The sequence below is a fragment of the Callionymus lyra genome, chromosome 8, assembly GCF_982586985.1.
Source record: "Callionymus lyra chromosome 8, fCalLyr1.hap1.1, whole genome shotgun sequence".
Lineage (NCBI taxonomy): Eukaryota > Metazoa > Chordata > Actinopteri > Syngnathiformes > Callionymidae > Callionymus > Callionymus lyra.
In genome coordinates, this window is record NC_141825.1 from 24,426,023 (window position 1) to 24,447,606 (window position 21,584).

Sequence of the window (21,584 nt, forward strand, 5' to 3'; positions counted from 1 at the left end):
CTCATACATTCAACCCCTTAACATTTCCATGTTACAGACACACTGTTTATTTTATTCACGTCACAGACACCAGATGACTCAAAGCCTTGCAGGAGCCAAGGTCTCCAGCCGTTTGATGAGATTAATTTAGATACGCTCATTGAGTTCATGTCAGAGGTACATGCTTTTGGATTAATAAACATTGCAATTCTTTGTTTTAGCAGTTCACAAGAAAACAATTTAACTAGTTTGACACTTTAGATACAGAAAACTCATCGTCTATTATATAATTTGTGAAAAACAACATTAAACAAGAAGGAGAGAGAAAGTAAGTAAGTCATTTTTATTTATATAGCACTTTTCCAGACCAGGAAAGATGGACGAAAAACAAAAAAACTAAATTGAAACCATAACACAAATAAGCAAAAATAATAACAACCATAATAAAACACAAATAATAACTTTAAATAAACAAAATAGTAAATAAAATAAGTATGACTATATCAACGAAGACAATAGTACAGAAGTGGGGGGGTTACAGAAGTTATTAAAATCGTTATATTTTAAAAATAGAGTGAGTAAGGAGGAAAGATGGACGAAAAAAGAAAAAAGAGAAATGAAACAATAACACAAATAAGAACAATAATAACAACGATAATAAAACACAAACAATAACTTAAAATTAAGAAAATAATAAATAATTAATGATGAATATATCAACCGAGACAATAAATACCAGTACAAGAAAAAAAAAAAAAACTGAGTACAGAAGTGGGGGTTACAAAAGTAATCAAAATCGTTATATTTTAAAATTAGAGAGAGGAAGGAGGAAAGATGGACGAAAAAAGAGAAAACTGAAATGAAACAATAACACAAATGGAAAAATAATAACAACGATAATAAAACAGAAATAATAACAAAATAAACAAATTGGTAAATCAAATAATTAAAAATATATCAACCAAGACAATAAATAATAGTACCAGAAAAAAAAAGTAAATAATGAGTACAGAAAAGGGGGGGTTGCAAAAGTAATTAAAATCGTCATATTTTAAAAAATAGAGAGAGGAAGGAGGAAAGATGGACGAAAAAACAGAAATGAAACCATAACACAAATAAGAAAAATAATAAGAACGATAATAAAAGTTAAATTAAAACAAAATAAACAAATTGGTTAATAAAATAATTATGAATATATCAACCAAGACAATAAATACTAGGACAAGAAAAAAAAAAGTACAGAAGTGGTGGGGTTACAAAAGTTATTAAAATCGTTATATTTAAAATTTAATTGCATTTAAATAAGCAACGTGCGATGACATTGAAGAGTGATTCTCAAAAAGTAAAAAGTCTTGTTCGGGTTCATAACAATGAAGGGGGCGTGGCTCCCGAAAAGAGGAACCATCGGACCAATGAGGAGTCAATGCGGCCCTGTGACGTCAGACGCAAGGGGGCGTCTCCCCGGAGCACGTCGTCCTCGGCGGAGAGCAGGAGCGGCGAGAGCTGCGGCTCGCGGGTCAGAGACAGTGCAGGCAGACGAAGGGGGCGGACCGGGACCAGAGCTCTATCGCACGGAACCACACGGCGAACTCGGCTGGTGTCGCGAACTCGGCTGACATTTTTTTTTCACTTCCTGTTGTGTCGCGCGAGGGAGACGCGGCGGAAGGTGACGCGGAGCCACAGGTAGATCTCGGATCATGTGGATTTGTGAGCGGAACCAGTGACTCGGATACGAGGACAAGCAACGGAAGGAAGACCCGGTCCAGAAGAAGGAGAGGCGTCATGTCCCGGAGGAAGCAGAGCAAACCCCGGCAGATCAAGCGTGAGTACGAGCGGTTCTGTGCGCGTGCGTATATATGTGTGTGTGTGTGTGTGTGTGGGCGTGCACGCGCGGCTACCGTACACCCGTGGGTCAACAAAGTTAATAAGTGTTGACGCGCACGGTAGCGCTTTTTATGAACGACTCCTCACTGTCTCACCCAAGACTGTCACTGGTTCCGTGCGCGCGCGCGCGCGTGTGTTGTCATGGACGCTGGACCTGTGAGTCCGGGACAGACGCGGCCGGTGTTCCGCGCGAGGCTAAAAAGCTCCACTTTCTTATCAAGATGGACTCAGAATAAACAGAATAAACAAAAGTTTTCATTTACGAGTAAAAAAGTCTGCGTGTCCGCGGCTTCCGGTTCCCCTCCTGCCCGCGGAGACCGTCAGGGCTGATGTGGACTCAGATAGAACCGAGATCCCGATGCGAGTCCAGATAAAGATTTAAAATTGGATCTTTTTCTTTTATTTGTTTTCTCTCTTCCGAGGCTCCGCGGCTCCAGAGATGGGGCCCCGGATAAAGCGTGTGATCTGCGGCTGAGATAAGCTGCTCACAGCGGGATGTTTGTTCGACATCCTGGCTGAGTAACGTCTGTCGTGCTTGACCCGGGTTAATGTTTAACCCGCGAGATGAAGAGGAAGCGACGCTCGGAACAAAACGTCTCGGAACCAGCGGCTCGGTTCATTCTAGGGAAACCAGTGACTCTTAAAAAAATGTTTTTAAAACGTCACTTTAATATGGATCTAAATATTTATTCTACATTAAACATCAACCTCTGGTTAATAAATAATTAACGGTTTGTGTCACGAGAGAAAAAAAACAACAACATTGTTTATTTAAACTAATTTTATAATTTCAACATCATCTGCAAAGTTTCGAAGTCGCTCAAACGTCTTCCTGTCACCATTTAAAAGATGCTCTTCACTGAGAGCTTGGAGTCCGAGTTATAATTAAAAAAATATACACTATATTTATTCTGTATATTTTATTGTTTTAACTCTAAATATGACTTTCTTAAGTTATTGCAGACTTTCCCCCCATGTTTTTCTTTTTCTTTCTTTTTATAAACATGTCTTGCTTCTCAAAATAGTTGAAGTGAATGTTAAGATCTTATTTAAATAAAAGGTTATCTTGTAAATATTTGATCGCAATATTCAAATGTATTGTTGATCTTTTTGACCTTTTTGTGTTTTTGTACTGATGGCCCCTTACTATAATCAATATAAAATAAAATATAATTTACTATAATCAATATAAAATAAAATATAATGTACTATAATCAATATAAAATAAAATATAATTTACTATAATCAATATAAAATAAAATATAATTTACTATAATCAATATAAAATAAAATATAATGTACTATAATCAAAAAAGGTAAAATAATGAAAGTAAAGTAAGCAATAAAATAGTGGGGTTTATATAGTTGTATACAATGTATAAAAATAACTTATAGCATATTTAGCTTCACTTTAAAACTTTTCGCTCCTTTTATTTCCGCTTGATGTCCCCTGACACTATTCACAGTATATATATAATAATGTGTAATATAATGTGGCCCCTGAGGAAATGTAATCGCCCACCATTGTTATTGTTCTCTATTTTATTTTTAAATAAAAGCTCAATTTCTTCTTTAAAAAATATAATTTGTGTCCGTCCCGCACTTTGTCGTAGCACAATGTTACACTTCCACTACTTATTTTAAGCTACATCACAGACAAAAGATGACTCAAAGCCTTGCAGGAGCCAAGGTCTTAAGCGGATTGATGAGACGGACCTCATCTTCTCAAGAGACCACTACAGTGCCACCCGCAGGCCTGGCATGTGCAGTACATCTTTGTTTCCGTTGCTCGGCTTGTTCGTTTGGCCCCTTGTGAGATTTTCTTCTGGTTCGGTCACTTCCTGTTTGAGGCCGTCTCCATGGCGACTCCTTAACGGAACCGGGTCGGACTCCCGGGGTGGGCGTGCACGTGTAGCTTCTCAGGAGTGTCATGGTCACGGTTATCAGTTGGTCCACTTCCACCGCTCAGCCCCGTGACTCTCTTGTGATTTTGGCCGACGTTCTGACAGCGACAGAGGAGATAAGAACTGTTGTTGGGCTGAGGGAGGACAGGGGTCAGCGGGGGTCACTGACTCGGACCGCTGTGTCAATGGGTCAGAACTTTTGGCTGCGGGATCGACGTTTTTCCGGTCCACGTCACGGCGGAAGCAAGGTTAATGTAATCGGTCGCTAGGGGTGTGTATCGGCAAGAATGTGGTGAAACAATACGTATCACGATACAGTTTCAACGATACAATTTATAGTGATACTGTAGTAACAAGTATATATGTGTAGTATTGTCCAGTACTTGACTCTGGTGTTGTGATAGTGTAGTAACAAGTATATATGTGTAGTATTGTCCAGTACTTGACTCTGGTGTTGTGATAGTGTAGTAACAAGTATATATGTGTAGTATTGTCCAGTACTTGACTCTGGTGTTGTGATAGTGTAGTAACAAGTATATATGTGTAGTATTGTCCAGTACTTGACTCTGGTGTTGTGATAGTGTAGTAACTAGTATATATGTGTAGTATTGACCAGTACTTGACTCTGGTGTTGTGATAGTGTAGTAACAAGTATATATGTGTAGTATTGTCCAGTACTTGACTCTGGTGTTGTGATAGTGTAGTAACAAGTATATATGTGTAGTATTGTCCAGTACTTGACTCTGGTGTTGTGATAGTGTAGTAACTAGTATATATGTGTAGTATTGTCCAGTACTTGACTCTGGTGTTGTGATAGTGTAGTAACTAGTATATATGTGTAGTATTGACCAGTACTTGACTCTGGTGTTGTGATAGTGTAGTAACAAGTATATATGTGTAGTATTGTCCAGTACTTGACTCTGGTGTTGTGATAGTGTAGTAACAAGTATATATGTGTAGTATTGTCCAGTACTTGACTCTGGTGTTGTGATAGTGTAGTAACTAGTATATATGTGTAGTATTGACCAGTACTTGACTCTGGTGTTGTAGTATTTACAGACCACATGACTCTTGACAAAGTCTTAACTGATTTCATTTGTTTTCAAACCAAAATATGTCCAAACATCAGCTTTAAAAGCTGCCGGAGACACTGTATCCTCTCGTCCTCAGTCATCTCGTGGGATTTCATTGTTTCTTAAGCTGCTGGACGTTTAATCGCAACAGAAAAATGAACAAACTCAACATAAATTATGAATTAAAACCCCCCCCCAAAACTTGGAAATATTTGTATTTATACACACTAAATTAAATACACACAATAAAATAGTGATTAAATAATAAAATATAATTTGAAAGTAAAACACACATGTTGAATATCGATCAATAGGTCGACTCTGACTCTCCCGTGACCCACATAGGAAATTGAACCGGGGCGTGGAGCCGGTTCTGGAGGGTCTGGACCTTGGGGGGGCAGACTGCATGTGGAGGGTCCAGGTCTGGAGGACTGGGCAGGAGGAGGAGGAAGAGGAGGAGGTGTGTGATCTGCTGTGTGCGTCATCTCCTCTGCGGTGAAGATCTGAGCTGGAGATAAGGTTCCTCTGTTGATGAGCAGATACGGCGGCGGGCGGACGCTGGATCTCTGGGCTTTTATTTTGGCGGTTGAGATGGGAGACGAGATAAAAGTTGGCGGCGATCGCTGCCGCCGATAGGACAGAGTGGGTGAGGAGGGGGGAGGCGGGTGAGGAGGGGGGAGAGAGTTGTAATTACATCTCCGGCTTTTTCCTCAGCTTTGTGTCGTTGTTGTCTTGAGTTGTGTTTGTGACGAGTGTGCGTCCGTGGCTTGTTGTGTGTTTTAACGGCAGCTGCCTCCCCCTTCCTCCCCTTCCAGCCCACCCCCCCCCTCCCTCCAGAGAGATGTGCGAGTCTGATAAGAAGCAGCTGATGCCGAGAGATAAGAGCCTGCAGATGTTCACTGCGATAGTGTGTGTCTGTGTGTGTGTGTGTGTGTGTTTGTTTGTCCTTTTGAAAAACCGAACCACGTGGCATATTTTCTTAATATAAACTCACAACTGTTACATCACTTCCTGTGATCTTACACACACTCTTGACACACCTACAGTCACACACACACACACACACAAGTACACAAAACACTCGCAGAGGTTGTGTTCTTAGCTTGATGGTCTCCGATCATCTCCCGGGATCTGATCCTCGGGGGCAGATCTGGGGGTCCGCGAAGTGATTAGACTCGTTATCTGTCCGGAGCAGACGCGGCGCTCGGGCGGGAGCTCTGGGTCGGACCCGGCAATCAGTTCCAGGCCTAATGGGATTAATGTTGTTGTATAATTAGATGATAGGTGTGAACGCCTCGCCTCACCCCTCTCCCCCCCCCAACCCTCCCTCCCTCACCCCCCGTGTCTCCTCCCTAACAAGCTCCTCCATTGATTAATTCAATTAAAAGCAGCAGCTTGTGTTGGTGGTTCCTGATCCAGAGTGTGATAGCGGCGGCGTGTTGATAATCGGCGTGAGAATCTCCTGGTGTGAGCGAGGAGTGGCTGCGTCAGCACGATGTAGCTCGCTGGTTAGATTCCTGCGCCAGATACTCCGCTGATGGTGCGTGATTGTCGGCGGCGGCCGCGTGACGAGGCGTTAACGCCCCACCCTTCGCCCCGGTTGGCTGGGACGAGAGGTTGAAAAAAAGGTCTTTCCTGCTGAAACTTCTGAACATTCCACGTTATAACTTTGACTCTTCACTCGTCTTCTTCGTTCTCCTCTTCAACCTTGTGTGTGTGTGTGTGTGTGGGTGTGTGTGTGTGTGTGTCTGTCTGTGTGTGTGTGTGTGTGTGTCTGTGTGTGTGTGTCTGTGTGTGGGTGTGTGTGTGTGGGTGTGTGTGTGGTCAAATAGAAAGAAGGAGGAAGTGGTCAGTGTCAGAGAGGAAGTGCTGTGTGTAGATGATTTATGAGTTCTGCCTTTTATTTACCTTAATAGTGTGTTTTTATAACACACTGTAGTTGACCTCTTGACCTTTGACCTCATCGCTCCAACATCTCTCCTTCATCACTCCAACATCTCTCCTTCATCACTCCAACATGTCTCCTTCATCACTCCAACATCTCTCCTTCATCACTCCAACATCTCTCCTTCATCACTCCAACATCTCTCCTTCATCACTCCAACATCTCTCCTTCATCACTCCAACATCTGTTCTTCATCACTCCAACATCTGTCCTTCATCACTCCAACATCTCTCCTTCATCACTCCAACATCTCTCCTTCATCACTCCAACATCTGTTCTTCATCACTCCAACATCTGTCCTTCATCACTCCAACATCTCTCCTTCATCACTCCAACATCTCTCCTTCATCACTCCAACATCTGTCCTTCATCACTCCAACATCTGTCCTTCATCACTCCAACATCTGTCCTTCATCACTCCAACATCTGTCCTTCATCACTCCAACATCTGTCCTTCATCACTCCAACATCTCTCCTTCATCACTCCAACATCTGTCCTTCATCACTCCAACATCTCTCCTTCATCACTCCAACATCTGTTCTTCATCACTCCAACATCTCTCCTTCATCACTCCAACATCTGTCCTTCATCACTCCAACATCTGTCCTTCATCACTCCAACATCTCTCCTTCATCACTCCAACATCTCTCCTTCATCACTCCAACATCTCTCCTTCATCACTCCAACATCTCTCCTTCATCACTCCAACATCTCTTCTTCATCACTCCAACATCTGTCCTTCATCACTCCAACATCTCTCCTTCATCACTCCAACATCTGTCCTTCATCACTCCAACATCTGTCCTTCATCACTCCAACATCTGTCCTTCATCACTCCAACATCTCTCCTTCATCACTCCAACATCTCTCCTTCATCACTCCAACATCTCTCCTTCATCACTCCAACATCTCTCCTTCATCACTCCAACATCTCTCCTTCATCACTCCAACATCTCTCCTTCATCACTCCAACATCTGTTCTTCATCACTCCAACATCTCTCCTTCATCACTCCAACATCTGTCCTTCATCACTCCAACATCTCACCTTCATCACTCCAACATCTGTTCTCATCACTCCAACATCTCTCCTTCATCACTCCAACATCTGTCCTTCATCACTCCAACATCTCTCCTTCATCACTCCAACATCTGTCCTTCATCACTCCAACATCTCTCCTTCATCACTCCAACATCTCTCCTTCATCACTCCAACATCTGTTCTTCATCACTCCAACATCTCTCCTTCATCACTCCAACATCTGTTCTTCATCACTCCAACATCTCTCCTTCATCACTCCAACATCTCTCCTTCATCACTCCAACATCTGTTCTTCATCACTCCAACATCTCTCCTTCATCCCTCCAACATCTCTCCTTCATCACTCCAACATCTGTTCTTCATCACTCCAACATCTCTCCTTCATCACTCCAACATCTCTCCTTCATCACTTCAACATCTGTCCTTCATCACTCCATCATCTCAGTCCTCAGCAGGATGAGGTCACTAGAGTGTCATCTGCTGGTAGTTCCTTCACCTCCTCATGGGTTCGACTCCCTCAGAACAAAACCCCGTCGGAGCAGCTGAGTGATCGGCAGCTGCTGACGCCGTCGTCTGATAACATAATGTCATTCAAATCCTCAATAATCCAGCTCGAGGCCTCGGTGTCACGTCGTGATGAAGCCACTTCTGCTGAGACGCCTCTCGCCCTGTTGCTGTGTTTGCTGATGAGAAGCGACCCATGACCCCCCTCAATATCCCCCCCCCCCTCCCCACACACACACACTCATGATCCCCCTCAATATTCACCCCCCACCCATACACACACACACACTCATGATCCCCCTCAATATTCACCCCCCACCCATACACACACACACACTCATGATCCCCCTCAATATTCACCCCCCACCCATACACACACACACTCATGATCCCCCTCGACTGATTATGGTGTGTGATCGCTGTAGTTTCACTCTGCTGCCAACAGAGGGCGCTGAACCTCACACACACACACTGGTGAAGAATCAGGTTCTCTCCTGAGGTCACTGGGTCAACGGAAGTGATGAGACACGCACACACACATCAAAGTGTTGTGTTCACTCTCTCCGAGAGAAAGGGAGAGTGAGTGTGTGTGTGTGTGTGTGTGTGTGTGTGTGTGTGTGTGTGTGTGTGTGAACCACAAGTAGACAAAAGTCCCAGCTGAGATCATTTGTTAGGAAAAGTGGAAAAACAGACTCTAGCGTTTGTTCTCCTGATGTAGACACTGATACGAGCAGATTCATCCACATTACTGTCTCTGATGAATGTGTGTCTGAGTGTGTGTCTGTCTGTGTGTCTCTGTGTGTGTGTGTTTGTGTCTGTATCTGTATCTGTGTGTGTCTCTGTGTGTATATGTTTGTCTCTGTATGGGTGTATGTTTGTGTGTGTCTGTCTGTATGTGTGTGTGTCTATGTGTGTATATGTTTGTGTCTGTATGGGTGTATGTGTGTGTGTTTGTGTCTGTCTGTATGTGTGTGTGTCTATGTGTGTATATGTTTGTGTCTGTATGGGTGTATGTGTGTGTGTTTGTGTCTGTCTGTATGTGTGTGTCTGTGTGTATATGTTTGTGTCTGTATGGGTGTATGTGTGTGTGTTTGTGTTTGTCTGTATGTGTGTGTCTGTGTGTATATGTTTGTCTCTGTATGGGTGTATGTGTGTGTCTGTCTGTATGTGTGTGTGTCTCTGTGTGTATATGTTTGTGTCTGGGTGTGCGTGTCTCTGTGTGTATATGTTTGTCTCTGTATGGGTGTATGTTTGTGTGGGTCTGTCTGTATGTGTGTGTGTCTATGTGTGTATATGTTTGTCTCTGTATGGGTGTATGTTTGTGTGCGTCTGTCTGTATGTGTGTGTCTGTGTGTATATGTTTGTCTCTGTATGGGTGTATGTGTGTGTCTGTCTGTATGTGTGTGTGTCTCTGTGTGTATATGTTTGTGTCTGGGTGTGCGTGTCTATGTGTGTATATGTTTGTCTCTGTATGGGTGTATGTTTGTGTGTGTCTGTCTGTATGTGTGTGTGTCTATGTGTGTATATGTTTGTGTCTGTATGGGTGTATGTGTGTGTGTTTGTGTCTGTCTGTATGTGTGTGTCTGTGTGTATATGTTTGTGTCTGTATGGGTGTATGTGTGTGTGTTTGTGTTTGTCTGTATGTGTGTGTCTGTGTGTATATGTTTGTCTCTGTATGGGTGTATGTGTGTGTCTGTGTATGTGTGTGTGTCTCTGTGTGTATATGTTTGTGTCTGGGTGTGCGTGTCTCTGTGTGTATATGTTTGTCTCTGTATGGGTGTATGTTTGTGTGTGTCTGTCTGTATGTGTGTGTGTCTTTGTGTGTATATGTTTGTCTCTGTATGGGTGTATGTTTGTGTGCGTCTGTCTGTATGTGTGTGTCTGTGTGTATATGTTTGTCTCTGTATGGGTGTATGTTTGTGTGTGTCTGTCTGTATGTGTGTGTGTCTATGTGTGTATATGTTTGTGTCTGTATGGGTGTATGTGTGTGTGTTTGTGTCTGTCTGTATGTGTGTGTCTGTCTGTATGTGTGTGTCTGTGTGTATATGTTTGTCTCTGTATGGGTGTATGTTTGTGTGTGTCTGTCTGTATGTGTGTGTGTCTCTGTGTGTATTTTTTTTGTGTCTGGATGTGTGCGTGTCTCTGTGTGTATATGTTTGTGTCTGGATGTGTGCGTGTCTCTGTGTGTATATGTTTGTGTCTGTATGGGTGTATGTGTGTGTCTGTCTGTATGGCTGTGTTTGTGTGTGCATGTTTGTTTTTCTGTGTGTGTCTGCTTGTATGTCCGTCTCTTTTTGTTGGTGTCTCTTTGTGTATATGTTTGTGTGTGTGTACGTATGTGTCTATGTGGGTTTTTTATGTGTGTGACAGCTTGTTTTTTTGTCTCTGCCTGTGTCTGTTTATATCTGTATATGTGATGTGTGTCAGTGTGTGTATATATATATATGTGTGTGTTTGTCTCTGTGTGTATGTAGGTGTATGTGTGTGTGTGTGATGTGTATCTGTCTCTGTGTGTATGTAGGTTTATGTGTGTGTGTGTGATGTGTGTCTGTCTCTGTGTGTATGTTTGTGTCTGTATGGGTGTGTGTGAGTAAATGTGTCATCTTGACTGTAATACTCAGGCTTTATGGTGCGTTCAGGTGCAGTCAGAAAAAACCCAGTTGTTATTCAGTTCAGTTTTTATAAACCATTGTGTCTCTTGTGTTGTGTTTCAATGACTCGTGATCTTCTCAGAGGATCTTCAGCCTGCAAAGTTTCTTGTAGTTCACGAGACAAACACACACACACACACACACACAGACACACACAGACACACAGACACACACACCCCCACCCCCACAAACACAGACACAGACACACACACACACACACACACACACAGACACACACACCCCCCCCCCTCCACACACACACACACACACACGCTGCAGTCAAGAGCTACACACACACTCAACACAAATCCTGGAGTGCTACGACAAAAAAGCGCTCACTCTGCAAATTTTGACTTCTCCTCACGAAAGTGTTAATTGGTCTCGTGGTGTTTTCTTCTCATGCTTCCATGTCACAACACACAGGTTCACCGTCGCACAAACTTTCACGTTTCCGTCCTCTTTTTGTTGTCTATGAACTCTCCACCTCTCCGTCACCTTCATTCTCCCCCTCGCTCTCTCCCCCCTGCCTCCCCCCCGCCTCCCCCCGGTCTCTCCAGCAGACCCCTGGCCTCCTGATCCAGGTCTTGGCGCTATGATAATGTGGAAAGTTGAACTGGCCCCATTACAGCGAGGCTGATGGTGGAGCTGATAAGGCGGTTGATAATGGGTGCAGATAGCGCTGACACAGCGGTCCAATAGCCTCGCCCCCTCCTCCTCCTCACCCCCCCCCCCATTATCATTCCTGCCCACCGATGGGCTCCCAGAACGCTATCTCCTCTCCATTTCCACTCCTGCGACAGATAAGGATGGAAATACTGACTTCATAGCTGACTGATTAAAGTGTCTGCCGTTCTTGATAATACACAGATAAATTATGTTTTTTTTCCTTCCTCTTCTTCTTCTTCTCTCACTCTATCGAGGAGGGGTGAGGGGGGGTGAGGGGGGGGGTGAGGGGGTGAGGAGGAGGAAGAAAAAGCTCCTTTCATTTCTCTTTGTGGAGCTTTTTTTTTTTCCTGGAGGAGGAAGATGAAGTGTCGAGAGTGTCCTGGTCATCTGTGTGTGTCTCTGGGTGTGTGTTTGTGTGTCTGTGTGTGTCTCTGGGTGTGTGTGTGTGTCTCTGTGTGTGTGTGTGTGTGTCTGTGTGTGTCTCTGGGTGTGTGTGTGTGTGTGTGTGTCTCTGTGTGTGTGTGTGTGTCTGTGTGTGTCTCTGGTTGTGTGTGTGTCTCTGGGTGTGTGTCTGTGTCTGTGTGTGTGTCTCTTTTTGTACCTGTGTTGGTGTGTACCTGTGTTAGTGTGTCTCTCTGTCTGTGTGTATCTCTGTGTGTCTGTACCTGTGTTGGTGTGTACCTGTGTTAGTGTGTCTCTCTGTCTGTGTGTGTCTCTGTGTGTCTGTACCTGTGTTGGTGTGTCTCTGTGTCTGTGTGTGTCTCTGGGTGTGTGTGTGTCTGTGTGTGTCTCTATCTGTATTAGTGTGTCTCTCTGTCTGTGTGTGTCTCTTTTTGTACCTGTATTGGTGTGTCTCTCTGTTTGTGTGTCTGTCTGTGTGTGTATCAGTGTCTGTTTGTCTCTTTTTGTACCTTTATTGGTGTGTATCTGTGTTTGTGTTTCTCTCTGTCTATGTGTGTCTTTCTGTGTGTGTATCAGTGTCTCTGTGTGTCTCTTTTTGTATCTGTGTTTGTGTGTCCCTCTGTCTGTGTGTGTCTCTATCTGTATTATTGTGTCTCTCTGTCAATGTGTGTCTGTGTGTGTCTCTTTTTGTACCTGTGTTGGTGTGTATCTGTGTTTGTGTGTCTCTGTGTGTGTGTATCAGTGTCCGTGTGTGTCTCTTTTTGTACCTGTATTGGTGTGTCTCTCTGTTTGTGTGTCTGTCTGTGTGTGTGTGTATCAGTGTCTGTTTGTCTCTTTTTGTACCTTTGTTGGTGTGTATCTGTGTTTGTGTTTCTCTCTGTCTATGTGTGTCTTTCTGTGTGTGTATCAGTGTCTATGTGTGTCTCTTTTTGTACCTGTATTGGTGTGTCTCTGTGTTTGTGTGTCCCTCTGTCTGTGTGCGTCTCTGTGTGTCTGTATCTCCGTCTATGTGTATTTGTGCCAGTTTGTGTCTGTCTGTGTGTGTGTATATCTATCTCTGTGTGTCTCTCTCTGTCCGTTTGTGTATCCGTGTGTCTCTCTTTGTGTCTCTCTATGTGTGTGTGTGTCTGTCTCTCTCTCTGTGTCTATGTGTTAATCCATGTGTCTGTGTGTGTCTCTGAGTATCAATGTGTGTTTGTGTGTCTCCCTGAGACTGACCATGAAAACTTGTCAAGATGTATAAGGGGAGGGGGGTTCATAAAGGGGGGGCAGGTGGGGGTGCAGAGATGGGGTGATACCAGCACCGGGTCTCACTGACCAGGACTAGTGTGAGACTTTCTCGACATCACTGATGGTTGTGCTCTGATAGGAGCCCAGATCTCGCGCAGATCTGCCGCCTGAATCCTAAATCCTCAAACCCATTTGTCCCCCTCCTCACCCTCCTCACCCCCCCCCCCTATACTTCCTCCCCCTTATCTGCAGCCCAGCAGATCCGTCTGTCCTCCTTCCTCCTCTCACTCTCCTTCTTTCCTGCACTTCACCGTCACTTCCCTCGACAGCTGCCCAATCTTTGTCCTGCAGTTTCTTCTTCTATGGTGTTGACGAAGTTCCTCGTTTACACAAACAAACGAGTATTTGTTTTTATTTGTTCTTGAAGTATCTGACAAATCTAGTCAACGACAAGTAGATGTTTGGAACAAAATAACACAATTTAAAGATGGTATTTGTAGTAAACTGGTGATACCATAGAACTACAGTCAAGGATACGATATATCGTGATTGTGACTGTAGTAACAAGTATATATGTGTAGTATTATCGAGTACTTGACTCTGGTGTTGTGATAGTGTAGTAACAAGTATATATGTGTAGTATTGTCCAGTACTTGACTCTAGTGTTGTGATAGTGTAGTAACAAGTATATATGTGTAGTATTGTCCAGTACTTGACTCTGGTGTTGTGATAGTGTAGTAACAAGTATATATGTGTAGTATTGTCCAGTACTTGACTCTAGTGTTGTGATACTGTAGTAACAAGTATATATGTGTAGTATTGTCCAGTACTTGACTCTAGTGTTGTGATAGTGTAGTAACAAGTATATATGTGTAGTATTGTCCAGTACTTGACTCTAGTGTTGTGATAGTGTAGTAACAAGTATATATGTGTAGTATTGTCCAGTACTTGACTCTAGTGTTGTGATAGTGTAGTAACAAGTATATATGTGTAGTATTGTCCAGTACTTGACTCTGGTGTTGTGATAGTGTAGTAACAAGTATATATGTGTAGTATTGTCCAGTACTTGACTCTGGTGTTGTGATAGTGTAGTAACAAGTATATATGTGTAGTATTGTCCAGTACTTGACTCTAGTGTTGTGATACTGTAGTAACAAGTATATATGTGTAGTATTGTCCAGTACTTGACTCTAGTGTTGTGATAGTGTAGTAACAAGTATATATGTGTAGTATTGTCCAGTACTTTACTCTAGTGTTGTGATAGTGTAGTAACAAGTATATATGTGTAGTATTGTCCAGTACTTGACTCTAGTGTTGTGATAGTGTAGTAACAAGTATATATGTGTAGTATTGTCCAGTACTTGACTCTGGTGTTGTGATAGTGTAGTAACAAGTATATATGTGTAGTATTGTCCAGTACTTGACTCTGGTGTTGTGATAGTGTAGTAACAAGTATATATTTGTAGTATTGTCCAGTACTTGACTCTGGTGTAGTATTTACAGACCACATGACTCTTGACGAAGTCGTAACTGCTTTCATTTGTTTTCAAAAGCTGCTGGAGTCACTGTATCCTCTCGTCCTCAGTCATCTCGAGAATCACGGAAAAATAATTGGGATATTTAAGTGTATCGATATTTTCTACGGATCCCACAGGATTTCATTCTCCCTTTAGCTGCAGAGTTTGTATCGATGGCTGCCATCTAGTGGCTGGAGGTTTAATTGCAACAGAAAAGTAACAAATGAATTGTAAATTAAAAAAAAAAACAAACGAACGAAGTGATGATAAAAATCAAACATAATTAAAAATAAAGAACAAATATTGATACTGTTGAATATCTATAACGAATAGTGAACAAATACTGCGATATATCTCTGTATCAATATTTTTGATATTTGTGTATCAATGAACTCTCCTTGACATGTGTATGTCTTTATGTGTGTGTCTGTCACAGTCTGTGTGTTTTTGTGCATGTAAGTGTTTGTGTGTGTTCATATGTCTGTGCGTGTGTGTTAATGTGTGTGTGTGTGTTCATATGTTTGTGCGTGTGTGTTAATGTGTGTTTGTGTGTTCATGTGTATGTCTTTTTATGTGTGTCTGTGTGTGTGTTTTGCATGCATGTCTGTGTTAATGTTCGTGTCTGTGTCCATGTGTGTTTGTGCATGTCTTTATTTGTGTGTCTGTCAGTCTGTGGGTTTTGTGCATGTAAGTGTTTGTGTGTGTGTATATGTTTGTGCGTGAGTGTTAATGTGTGTTTGTGTGTGTGTGTCTGTTCATGTGTATGTCTTTGTGCGTGTGTGTCTGTGTGTGTTTTGCATGTATGTGTGTGTTAATGTTTATGCCTGTGTCCATGTCTGTTTGTGTGTGTCTTTGTGTGTGCATATATGTGTTACATTGTTTTAATTTGTGTTCCTGAGTGTGTTTTTAATGTAAACGTGAGTGTATTTGTGTGTGTGCCTAAATGTGTCTATGTGTGTGGGAATATGTGTGTTTTTGTCTGTGCTTAATATATGCGTTTCTGTATTTATGAATGGGATTTGTGTTTGTGACAATATTGTGTAGTTGTTTACATAAATCAAGATGTCATATTTTGCGATATTTGCGTATCAATGAAAGCGACGCACAAAGACAAGTAAAGGTGATGACAAAACTGTAAACAAACATGTTTGAAACACCAAAAAAAAATCAAGCTACACAACAACAACAACAACAACAACACAAATGTCGAGGTCTCTGGTCCGAACACTTTGATGTGCGACAGCGTGTCGGTCCACATGTCCGGTCCGGTCCGGCGACTCCGGGCCGACAGCGAAGGCAGCACGGAGGAAGAGAGCGAGCGATAGAAAGCGCTGATAAGAGCGAGAGTTGTGTGTGTGTGAGTGTGTGTGTGTGTGAGTGGTATCAACGTTATCGCTGGTCTTCTCACTGCGAGCCGCCTGTTGTTCCAGCTCTTATCTCAGCAGCAAAACTGCCAGAAACAAGAAGCAGAGAAATTAAGATTGTTCAGTCGAATGATCAACGACCGGAGAGATTTCTGGAACTTTCCATGTTTGGTTTTATAATTTTATCATTTCTGTTGCCTGCTGCTCCGAGATTAGACCTCACACACTTCCTCCTGTGACTCACACACACACAGACACACACTCACACACACAGACGCACACTCACACACACACACACACACTCTGTTGGCTCCAGATAAGCACAATCCTCAATCAGTCACTAATAAAGACGCACAAACGGCCCGGACAGGTCTGACTTTCACAATACGGTTCTGGTAGCGTCGGCGCCGGTTGGCAGCGAGCGATCCTATTGGTCGATCCGTGACACTGACGCGTCAGAATCACATCCCGACAGAAAAGTGCAGGTCAGAGGCGTGACCTCACTTTACATGTCAATCACTAATTGTTGCTGCTCGTCTGTGTGCGTGTTCGTGTGTGTGTTCCTGTGTATGTGTTTATGTGTGTGTCTGTCACATTCTGTGTGTTCTTGTGCATATAAGTGTGTGTGTAGGGGTTCATGTGTATGTGGTTATTTGTGTTTCTGTGTGTTTTTGTGTGTGTGTTCGTGTTTATGTGTGTGTGTCTGTGTTCATATGTTTGTGCGTATGTGTGTTCATGTTTATGTGTGTGTCTGTGTGTTTGTGCGTGTGTTCGTGTTTATGTGTGTGTGTCTGTGTTCATATGTTTGTGCGGATGTGTGTTCGTGTTTATGTGTGTGTCTGTGTGTGTGTGTTCATATGTTTGTGCGTATGGGTTCATGTGTTTGTGTGTGTTCATGTGTATGTGGTTATTTGTGTGTCTCTGTGTTTGTGCGTGTGTTCGTGTTTATTTGTGTGTTCGTGTGTATGTGTGAGTGCATGTGTGTATCTCTATGTTTGTGTTTGTGTGTTCATGTGTATGCCATTATGTGTGTGTCTGTGTGTGTGTTTTGCATGCATGTGTGGGTTTACGTGTGTGTGAGTGTTTATCTCTATGCTTGTGTGTGTCCATGTGTGTTTGTATGTGTTATATTGTTTGAATTTTGTTCCTGAGTGTGTTTTTAATGTAAATGTGAGTGTATTTGTGCGTGTGCTTAAATGTGTCGATGTGTGTGAGAATATGTGTGTTTTTGTCTGTGCTTAATATATGTGTTTCTGTATTTATGAATGGGATTTGTGTTTGTGACATTATTGTGTAGTTGTTTACATAAATAAAGGTGTCAAAGGTTATTTGTTTATCTTTAATAAGCTACAAACAGTTACACACAAACACAACAGACACGTGATGACAACACACTGAGAAAGGAAACGATACAAATGACACCTTTTAGACGCAACAGACAATACAAACGTGTCGTTTTCTGCTAGAGTTGTGCGTCATGTGAGCGTTGTTGTCGTGGCACCTGCTGGTGTCGTGCTGTCGCGTCTCGGTGTGTTCCTAAGCCAGAGTGCAGCAGGCATCAGCGCCCTCTGCTGGATCGTCCCATCGATCCTCTGTCTGAAGAAGCCGTCGGTGTTGTCGGGTCCGTGGTTCCGTCCACCGAGTCAGCCGACGTGTCCTGCCGTATCAAAGTTCTCTTCCGATCCTTTATCTGGACCATCGAGCGTCTCGGATCAGAGCGGCTGATAAGAGCGGCTCCGGTCTCGGTACCAACCCCTGATAACACATTAGTTATTAGTCGCCCACGATTAGAGTCCACTCACCTCTGCCCAGGAGTCCTTGAGCAAGTCTTATCAGGCGTGGAGGGACTCACAGGAACATCAGTCCGACCTGGAGCGGTCCTGGGAACCGGACCGCGTCCCTACTTGACTCTGGACAGTTGAGGTCCAGCATGTCCGGAACCTTCTGGACCTCAAGGCGTTCACCTTGTTCTCAACCTTAGAGGCGTGTATTAGTAAGAGTCTGACGCTACCATACGTGTACAGGGTCAACGATACAATGTATCGTGATACTGTAGTAACAAGTATATATGTGTAGTATTGTCCAGTACTTGACTCTGGTGTTGTGATAGTGTAGTAACAAGTATATATGTGTAGTATTGTCGAGTACTTGACTCTGGTGTTGTGATACTGTAGTAACAAGTATATATGCGTAGTATTATCGAGTACTTGACTCCGGTGTTGTGATAGTGTAGTAACAAGTATATATGCGTAGTATTGTCCAGTACTTGACTCTGGTGTTGTGATAGTGTAGTAACAAGTATATATGTGTAGTATTGTCCAGTACTTGACTCTGGTGTTGTGATAGTGTAGTAACAAGTATATATGTGTAGTATTGTCGAGTACTTGACTCTGGTGTTGTGATACTGTAGTAACAAGTATATATGCGTAGTATTATCGAGTACTTGACTCCGGTGTTGTGATAGTGTAGTAACAAGTATATATGCGTAGTATTGTCCAGTACTTGACTCTGGTGTTGTGATAGTGTAGTAACAAGTATATATGTGTAGTATTGTCCAGTACTTGACTCTGGTGTTGTGATAGTGTAGTAACAAGTATATATGTGTAGTATTGTCCAGTACTTGACTCTGGTGTTGTAGTATTTACAGACCACATGACTCTTGACGAAGTCGTAACTGCTTTCATTTGTTTTCAAACCGAAATATGTCAAAACATCAGCTTTAAAAGCTGCTGGAGTCACTGTATCCTCTCGTCCTCAGTCATCAACAGGATCTCATTGTAGCTTTAGCTGCAGATGACGTAATAACTGTTGCCATCTAGTGGCTGGAAGTTTAATTTGCATGTTCATAGTAAATAAAAAAACAATTTAATTGTATTTACATTTTATTGATGAATAAAACAAATGATTGATTTAGTCTTCAGTAGACTCTGACCCCAGCGACCTCGGTCACGTGACCAGCAGGTGGGCACAGGACGTGGGCGCCGCGGGAAGCGAGAGCGAGCGACAAAGTTCACGAGCGTATAATAGCGGCTAATGCGTGGCGAGGCGCGGGCAGCTTTGTTCGCCAAAGTGGCGAGCTCTTAATAGAATCTGATAGACGCTCGTCTCCTCGGGCCTGTTAGGACGGGGGACCCCCGCCTCACCCCCCAACACTCACCCCCCGTCCCTTGTCTTACTGTCGCCCCATGAAGGAATCATTTGTCAATAATTGGCCGTGTCGTTCTCGTCAAGCCGGGCGATAAAGCGGCGGCGGAGCCGAGGCCCGGGCGGCGGCGTATCTGCCAAATGGGGACGAGGCAGCAGATCTGAGGCCGAGATAGAACCATTAAGAGCTTTAGAAGTATTTTAGCTGAATTCACACAAAGAAAAAATAGAAAATAAATAATGAAAGGGAGATAAAGATGATCCCTGTGAGTGTGTGTGTGTGTGAGTGTGTGTGTGTCTGGGAGTGTGTGTGCGTCGACAGGAACTCTGTATCTACTTAGACAAACTCTGCTGCTGTTTGTCGATCTTTTATCAGCTCAGGAATTTTCCCAGAATGTGACTTATCAGTGAACTATCTAAAGATGGCCGCCGCTCATCTGATCCGGACAAATCCGCCCGGACAGGAACGTTCTCTCTGACCCTCCTGCAATCCGAGGACATCGCATTCCTTTTCCGTGGAGCTGATAAGTGACGTGGAGAAAAACAATCTGGGATTGAGACGCTAATCTGCTGCTGCCGGGCCAACGTCTAATAACCCACCAGAACCAGCAGAACCCAACAGGACATTGTAGCTGTTAGCATGAGCTAGCATGAGCTAACATGCTGGATACTTGACCTGTGTGTGCGAGTGTGTGTGTTTCTCTGTGTCTGTGTGTGTTAGTGTGTGTGAGTGAGTTTTAGTAAGTATCTCCTTGTTAGTTAGTGTGGGTTCTTTGTGTGAGTGTGTGTGTGTGTTTGTGTATGTTAGTGTGTGTGTGTGTGTGTGTGTGTGTTTGTGTGTGTTAGTGTGTGTGTGAGTGAGTTTTAATAAGTGTCTCCTTGTTTGTTAGTGTGTGTTCTTTGTGTGAGTGTGTGTGTTAGTGTGAGTGAGTTTTAGTAAGTGTCTCCTTGTTTGTTAGTGTGTGTTCCTTGTGCGAGTTATTGTGTGTGTTTGTGTATGCTTGTGTGTGTTAGTGTGTGTTTAAGTGAGTTTTAATAAGTGTCTCCTTGTTTGTTAGTGTGTGTTCTTTGTGCGAGTTAGTGTGTGTGTGTTTGTGTGTGTGTGTGAGTGAGTTTTAGTAAGGTTTTCCAGGTGTGTTAGTGTGTGTTCTTTGTGCGAGTGTGTGTTACGAGAGACTCCTCCAGACCTGAGTCACTCTGACTGTTGACCAGGTTTAACCTCCACACTGCTCTGAAGAAACTCCGTCACAGGAAGTGACAAAACTACTGCAGCTGGAAGTTAGAGACACAAACACACATACAAATGCACACAAATGCAGAAACTGTAAAACACACACACATGCAAACACTAATGCATACACAAACACACTAACGCCTACTAACAGACAGTTACACTATATGACACTCTTACACACAATTCACGCTATGACTGTGCAGTATATATAACACACACACACTAAGACACACATTGCAGACACACACACATGCAGACACACTTTAACACAGACACTAACACAAACACTCAGACACATATATAAACACACACGCAGCCAGATATACAGACATGCAGATACATTAACACAAACATGCAGACACAGATACACACACACAAACACAAACTTCAACACACACATGCTTGTACATTAACACAAACATGCAGACATGGATAGACACACAAATATAACACACAAACACATGTATACACAGACTCACTAACATGGAGAAACAGTGACACACATGTATATACAAAGACTCACTAAGAAAAAGAAATACTGACGCACACATGTATACACAGACTCACTAACACAGAGAAACAGTGACACACATGTATACACAGACTCACTAACACAGAGAAACAGTGACACACATGTATACACAGACTCACTAACACAGAGAAACAGTTACACACATGTATACACAGACTCACTAACACAGAGAAAAACAGTGACACACATGTATACACAGACTCACTAACACAGAGAAACAGTGACACACATGTATACACAGACTCACTAACACAGAGAAAAACAGTGACACACATGTATACACAGACTCACTAAGAAAAAGAAACACTGACGCACACATGTATACACAGACTCACTAACACAGAGAAACAGTGACACACATGTATACACAGACTCACTAACACAGAGAAACAGTGACACACATGTATACACAGACTCACTAACACAGAGAAACAGTTACACACATGTATACACAGACTCACTAACACAGAGAAACAGTTACACACATGTATACACAGACTCACTAACACAGAGA

General features: G+C 42.9%; 1 protein-coding gene across 1 annotated transcript in view; it reads left to right on the forward strand.

Moving 5' to 3' along the window:
* Positions 1 to 1,472: 1,472 nt before the first annotated feature.
* The window catches only part of zfpm1 (zinc finger protein, FOG family member 1), a 76,879-nt gene continuing 56,767 nt past the window's right edge, over positions 1,473 to 21,584 (forward strand). The window contains exon 1 of the mRNA XM_087797402.1: positions 1,473 to 1,801. Coding sequence (XP_087653528.1) covers positions 1,762 to 1,801 — 40 coding nt within the window. The 5' untranslated portion in view covers positions 1,473 to 1,761. The remainder of the gene's footprint in view (positions 1,802 to 21,584) is intronic.